Raw genomic sequence first — 7,635 nt, forward strand, 5'->3', positions numbered from 1 at the left:
TGTGGCAAGGCCTTTACTCACCAGTCACACCTTAACAGACATCACAGAATCCATACTGGAGAGAAACCTTACCAATGCAAAGAATGTGGCAAGTCCTTTACTCAGCAGTCAGACCTCAACAAACATCACAGAATCCATACTGGAGAGAAGCCTTACCAATGCAAAGAATGTGGCAAATCCTTTACTTGCCATGCAAGCCTTATCCAACATCTCCGAATCCATACTGGAGAGAAGCCTTACCAATGCAACGAATGTGGCAAATCCTTTCCTCACCACTCAACACTTATCCAACATCTCCGAATCCATACTGGAGAGAAGCCTTACCAATGCAAAGAATGTGGCAAGGCCTTTACTTACCACTCAACCCTTATCCAACATCTCCGAACCCATACTGGAGAGAAGCCTTACCAATGCAAAGAATGTGGCAAGGCCTTTACTCACCAGTCACACCTTAACAGACATCACAGAATCCATACTGGAGAGAAACCTTACCAATGCAAAGAATGTGGCAAATCCTTTACTCACCACGCAAGCCTTATCCAACATCTCCGAATCCATACTGGAAAGAAACGTTACCAATGTAAAGAATGTGGCAAATCCTTTACTCTCCACTCAGGCCTTACCCAACATCACCAAATCCATACTAGAGAGAAACCCTACAGATAGTGAAAACAGCACACAATATCTGATCAAGCCTCTTCCTCTTTATTCAGCAAACACTGTATCTTATAAAGATTTTTAGGCAGGAGAACAAGGCAGCTGACCTAGGTCGGTTGCTAGGAAACAGGGTTAAGGGATTAAAGCTAGAGTAAAGAAGGAAATAAAGTTTTTAGCACAGCACTGAAGGGCCAATGCCACCCTGCCTGTGGGCGATTGATCTTTGTTCTTCTGGCTTCTCCTCTGACAGGGAGTGGCACTCCCCTGCCTATTTTTGCAACTCCCCTCAGGGAGTGACATATCCAGCTAGCAAATGGCCAAGCAGCTGAATCTTTGCAGCTTCCCACAAACAAGAATATAAACCTCCCAATAACTTGATGTGTATAAATTCCTCAAAATATCAATTGGAAATGGCAGCTTCCAGTCTAAACTTGTATGTATAGTATATATATTCATACATATACATGCATGTTACTTATGGTATATGAAATTATTATTCTTAATCATTTAAGGAATAATTTAAGTGTTGTTCCTGTCCTATATAAATCACAAAATTCCATCTCTCAAAAAATGCTGAGTCCTGTCTCCCATTGGACATGGTGAAATTATGTTTTGAGTATTCATATACTTGTATCAACATTAAACTTCTAGGTAATAATTAATGGCAATAATTAATGTCTTCATTATTCATATATCATAAACATATGGTTCATGTTCTTAGTATTAAGAATCAGGCTAAGTAAGCCTGATTTATTAATTAAACTTCATTGTGTGAATCTGGTGGCTGGCCCACAATTTGCCACCACAATACCCCACGGGGATGTGGTTGACCTGGTTGTGGTAAACCGGGTCGGTGGGCAAAGGCCATCTGATCTTTTGTAAACCCAAGTGTATTTTTAAAGGTGATGGGCATTGGAAAGTCATAATGTTACTAATAAAAGGGCAAAGACCAGGTTCTATGTTTATGGGTACAAAACAGTATTTTCAGAACATAGACGAAACTATAGAACTCATTTTTTCAAATTAGGAAAAATCCTTCCTATGAGAGTGTTCAGGAGTTTAAGTGCCATGGAACACTGACAGAATAAAACACTTCATCAATATGCACTTAAAAATATTTTTGAAAAAATAGCCAAGCGATTGAAATAGAAGAAAATTTCATGATGAAATTTGAATCCTTGTCATGGAAATGATGTGTTATATTACTTATATAATTCCCTAAAAGTATAAAGTGCTAGCCAACTATTTGTCATATTTGGGATGCAAAATTTAACATTGAAGGGTCAGGAAAAGGTGTCTTTTTGTGCCTTTCGTTTTTAATTTGTGAATTATCTGAAAGATTTGACAACCTGAAAAATACCCAGTTAAAAACTTTATACTAATTTTTTAAATTATAATTATCTACTTGTTTTTTATTATATGTGCAGGTATATATATTTATAAGGGCATATGTGAATTTTTCATATATGTGAGTGTATACAAGTGTTACATGTGTACATGTACATGTAACATTCAGGAACTTATATGCAATATAATTATTACATGTGTATTCGCATGCATGTGTATTATATATGAACAGCAATAATGATATGTGTGCATGTGTATTATTGCATAAAATTTATATATAATATTCCTCTTTCCACTAGGTCTTAAATAACATAGCAAATGCTGCTAACAGCAAATATTTAATTCAAGTCTAGCAACAGCTGTTTACCTGTGTTAAGGCCTTTGACAGCCATGCCTGCGATTGCCCACACTAATTTTCAACATATTGAATGAAAGCCTCTACAGTTAATGTGATTGTAGGTTGATTGTCATTAGTTCAGTCTTATGTCAGAGTTTTGAACAAAAAGTAGGAAATGTTAAATGAGAAGGTTCTGAAGGACAATCCTGATGCCACTTTTTGTTATAGGATTGTGGAAAAAAGACAATGAGTTGCTGATTTCTTGATTAGTGAAGAATGACGTTGGAGATAATAGGCATAAGGATTAGGACATTATAAGGGCATATGGCATGTATAGTTGAAGTTTAATCTTATGTTTTTTAAAAAAGGTGAACAACTAGAATTTAGAAACAATTTGTTTTTTTAAAGTTTATTGTCAAGATGGTTTCCATATAAACACCCAGTACTCATCCCCAGAAGTGTCGAATGCCCAGATTTCATCCTTTCTCATTGTTATGTAGTATTTCTCTGTTATATATAAATTACATCTTTTTGTCCATTCATCAGTTGATTAACACTTAGTCTCTTTCCATGATTTGAGTATTGTTGAATGTGCTGCTATGAACATTGGAGTACATGTCCCCTTATGCATCAGCACTCCTGTATCCATTGGGTAAATCCTTAGTAGTGCTATCGCTTAGTCATAGGGGAGTTCTATCATTAATTTCCTTGAGGGACGTTTACACTGCTTTCCAGAGTGGCTGCAACAGTTTACATTGCCACCAACAGTGTAGGAGGGTGCCCATCTCTCCACACACTCGCCAGCATCTATAGTCTCCTGATTTGTTCATTTTAGCCACTCTGACTGGCATGAGCTAGTATCTGAGTGTGGTTTTGATATGTATTTCCCTGATGATGAGTGATGCTGAGCATCATTTCATGTGTCTGTTGGCATCTGGATGTCCTCTTTGGCGGAAGTGTCTATTCATGGGTTCTGCCCAATTCTTCACTGGATTCTTTGTTTTTTTGGGTGTGGAATTTGGGTGCGTTCCTTGTAGATTTTGGATACTAGCCCTTTATCTGTTATATCATTTGCGACTATCTTTTCCCCTTCTGTGGGGTGCCTATTAGTTTTCTTGATGGTTCCTTTGCAGTGCAAAAGCTTTTCATCTTGATGAGGTTCCAATAGTTCATGTTTGCTCTTGATTCCCTGTCCTTTGGGATGTGTCAAGTTAGAAATTGCTGCGGTTAAGGTCAAGGAGGTTGCTTCCTACTTTCTCCTCGAGGGTTTTGATGGTTTCCTGTCTCACATGAATGTCCTTCAGCCATTTTGAGTTTCTTTTAGTGCGTGGTGTAAGAAAGCGGTCTAGCTTTACTCTTCTGCATGTTCTGTCCTGGTCCCTCAGCACCAACTGTTAAAGAGGCTGTCTTTTTTTTTTTCATTGGATAGCCTTTTCTGCTTTGTCAAAGATTAATTGGCCATAAATTGTGGGTCCAGTTATGGACACTCTATTCTATTCCCCTGGTCTATGTGTCTGTCTTTATGCCAATACCATAGTGTCTTGATGATGACAGCTTTGTGTTAGAGACTAATGTCTGAAGTTTTGATGCCTCCTGTTGTGGTTTCTTCTTCAATATTATTTTGACTATTTGGGGTCTTTTGTGGCTCCATACAAATTTTAGGATCTTTGTTCTAGCTTTGAGAAGAATGTTGGTGCAATTTTGATTGGGATTGCATTGAATGTGTAGATTGCTCTGGGTAATAATGACATGTTAACAATATTTATTCTTCCAATCCATGAGCATGGAATGTTTTCCATTTCTTGGTGTCTTCTTCAATTTTCTTTGTAAGTTTTCTATCGTTTTCATCACACCGATCTTTTATATCTTTGGTTAGGTTTATTCCTAGGTATTTTATGTTTTTCGTGCAATTATGAATGGGATCAGTCTCTTCGTGTCTCTATCTGTGGCTTCATCGTTGGTGTATAGAAATGAAACTGATTCTGTATGTCGATTTTGTCCCCTGCGACTTTGCTGAATTCATGGATTAGTTCTAGTAGGGTTCTGGTGGAGTCTGTCAGGTTTACCATGTAGAGTATCATGTCATCTGCAAAAAGGGAAAGATTGATTTTATCCTCGCAAATTCTGATGCCTTTTCTTTCCTATTGTTGTCTGATTTAAAATGCTAGCACTTCCAGCACTATGTTAAACAATGGTGGTGAGAGTGGTGGTGAGAGTTTCAAAAGGAAACGTTCTGAAGCTTTTTCTCTCATGGCAGATCATCTAGTTTTGATAAAAAGGAGCAGATATTTTTACTTCTTTCTCAAAGTCCTTGATTTCAGGATATTTGCATAGCAAACAGCCTTAGAAGAGAGAGATAATGTCTGCCTCCAGAGCAAAGGGTAAGCATACTTATCATCCAGTTAAAAGATCAGGTCACTTCAGTTGGAGTTCCTGTCCTGCAATCCTCTGTGCAGGCATCCGTTTGGGCACATCTGCATCATCCTTGAGGGACTTGAGGGGCAAGGGGAATGGACACAAATATGCTGATGCTCATGTTGTTTGCTGCTCTATGAATGAAAACATCCTTTCCTCTGGTCCAGGGGTCTCATGTCTTCTTCCAGCTCCCATGAAACTGTGACAGCTTGCAAGTAAGGTAAAATCTCAGACCTTTTACAGTTCTTGCCATTAAACTTAAATATATATACAGTGTGATTCTATTTATGTCAAGTTCAAAAGTATTAAAGCTAATATATAGTGTTAGGGGTCAGGATAGTTTCTTTGGAGAGCAGAGACATGGCTTGGAGAAAGTATTAGGGGAGCGTTCGGTGTGCTGTTCATGTTCTGTCTCTTGTTCTGAACGGGTGCTGATCGCATAAACTGAATTCAAAGTAAAAAATGTTTGTAATTATCATTTTTACTCTCCCCCCCTTTATGAATGTTTTACTTCTATAAAAGTTCAACTTGAAATTTAAGAAAAATTAAAAAAAATCAAAGGCAGTGAGCAGGATTGCCACATCAATGAATTTAAAAAAAAAAGTGAAACTGGAGCATCTGGGTGGCTCAGTTGGTTAAGCATCCAACTCTTGATCTCACCATCAAGCCCCAAACTGAGCTCAGGGCTGGGTGTGGAGCCTCCTTATGATTCTCTCTCCCTCTCCCACTGCCCTCCCCTACTCACTATGTCTCTCTATCTCTCTAATAAAAAATTAAAAATAATTATCCATAGCTCAAAGAAAAAGCTGAAGATTATGAGCCAAAGGATAATGAAAATGGAGGAGTGATCCAAGAAGGAAAATATACTTTAGTTGAGATTTCAGAAGTAGAGAAGAGTCAAGGAAGGCACACATTTGGATATACGCTATTTGCAATTCAGAATTTCAAGGATAGAAAAATAATCTCTGTAACTGTCTAGTCAGAAAAAAGAAAAACAAACAGGTTACCTAACATGGGAAAAACGTATTTACAACAGACTTTGTCTCCATAATATTCAGTGTCAGAACCAAATAAAACAGTACCTGCATCAATCTTGGCGGTAACAAAACAAGTTATCCAAGAAAGCTAAGTTATCATCTATATATGTGGCAAGAGAAATATACCCTCAGATGTAGTTGCAATAAAAAACTATACCACTCATTGACCTTACTGGAAAAAAATATTGAAAGAAATATTTTAGCTACCGGAGAAGCAAATCTAAATCGATGTCCAAAAACTAGGAAGACATAGTTCAAAGGAGAAAAGAGAAAACAACTACTAAAATAACGCTGAATGGTTTAAAAAAAAACAACTTTTTAAAATGTTTATTTTCGAGACAGACAGAGCTCACGTGGGAGGGAGGGGCAGAGAGAGAGGGAGACAGAATCTGAAGCAGGCTGCAGCTTGGAGCTGTCAGCACAGAGCCTGATGTGGGGCTTGAACCCACTAACCATGAGATCATGACCTGTGCTGAAGTCAGCCACTTCACTGAGCCACTCAGGTGCCCCAAGAACACTGAATGCTTTCTTCGGCTTATAAATTACCCAGAGATGGTTACATTACATAGGAAACCATGTAATAGTCTTCCTGCCTCTCAGATCCCCGAAGAGCCCAACAGTGGCATACAGCTGTAGAGCTTATGCCCATGCAGAAATGAGATATCTACAAAGATGGAGAAGGAATCTGCTGTTGGTGGAGCTGTAAGCCACAAGTTGACTAAACACCCTCCTGGTACCCTCTGCTGCCTGACTTCTCTGAAGTCTGTCACTTATCCCCATACCCACTCACTGTATATAAATAACCCCAAGACATTTCCATCAGGTGGAACCAAGACCAATTTCTGAAGCTCCTCCTTTAAGTTCAGGCACTAAGGTTTGTCTGAGGTCCAGCCATTAGATTCGGGCAAAACCATTCCCTTCCCCCAGGTGCCCCAGCAGGAACACTACAGAGACAGGTGGATGGCAGTTTATATCCACGAAGCCGCCTTCTTCTACCATCCACAGCTGCATATCCGGATAGATGTTAATGTGAAGAACTCAGTAGAAGACTCCAGCGAGGCTCCTAGAGCAGTCTAAACCAAATACATCTATCAGATGGATTTTATTTCCTGTTCAGGCTTACAAAACACAACTCTTAACTGAACATTTTTCACTTCTCTGTTTAAGTGGTTTACTGAGACAGCAGGTCATCTGTCACTTCCTGTTGTTGAATATGTACATTTTAATGGGGATAAGATTGTTATCTTATATGAAACACCTTTGTTTTGGTGTAGTGAAGCCACTATAACAGAATCCCATAAACTGGGTGGCTTAGAAACAATGAACATTTCTTTCTTACAGTTCTGGAAGCTGGAAGAAAGGTCAGGGTGCAGACTACCCATTGTATCCTCCTGTGGTGGAAAAGGCTGTAGGATCTCTCTTAGGTCTCTCTAGTAAGGCATTACTCTCACTCACGAGGGCTCCACCCTCCTGATCTAATCACCTTCCCAAAGCCCCACCTATTAATGTCATTACCTTTGCAGTGAGGGTATTAACTTATGAATCTGTAGGGACACAAATGTTCAGACCATAGCAATTCTCAGAAGGTGGAAGTAAATGCCTTGTTCACAAACCGTTCAATGGCTCTCCCAATGTCTATTAAATATATTCCAAATCTGGTAACTGAGCAGACCCACCATGACCTTCCTAGTGCTCAGGACATACAAAGTCCAATGACATCTTAGTCTTTATTGTCATGCATAAGGACTTCACTTATTTTCTACCCATGTGCTTTCTCTTCTACTCCACTGATCTATTGTCTGTGCCAGGGGTTCTCCACTGAGGCTTCAGTTGTGGATTTGT

General features: G+C 39.0%; 1 protein-coding gene across 1 annotated transcript in view; it reads left to right on the forward strand.

Annotated features, from left to right (window-relative positions):
• Positions 1-7,635, forward strand: part of LOC115292548 (zinc finger protein 420-like) — an 88,301-nt gene that overhangs the window by 4,012 nt on the left and 76,654 nt on the right. The window contains exon 6 of the mRNA XM_029940617.1: positions 1-665. Within this exon, the coding sequence (XP_029796477.1) occupies positions 1-665 (665 nt within the window). The remainder of the gene's footprint in view (positions 666-7,635) is intronic.

This window comes from Suricata suricatta, chromosome 5, assembly GCF_006229205.1.
Source record: "Suricata suricatta isolate VVHF042 chromosome 5, meerkat_22Aug2017_6uvM2_HiC, whole genome shotgun sequence".
Lineage (NCBI taxonomy): Eukaryota > Metazoa > Chordata > Mammalia > Carnivora > Herpestidae > Suricata > Suricata suricatta.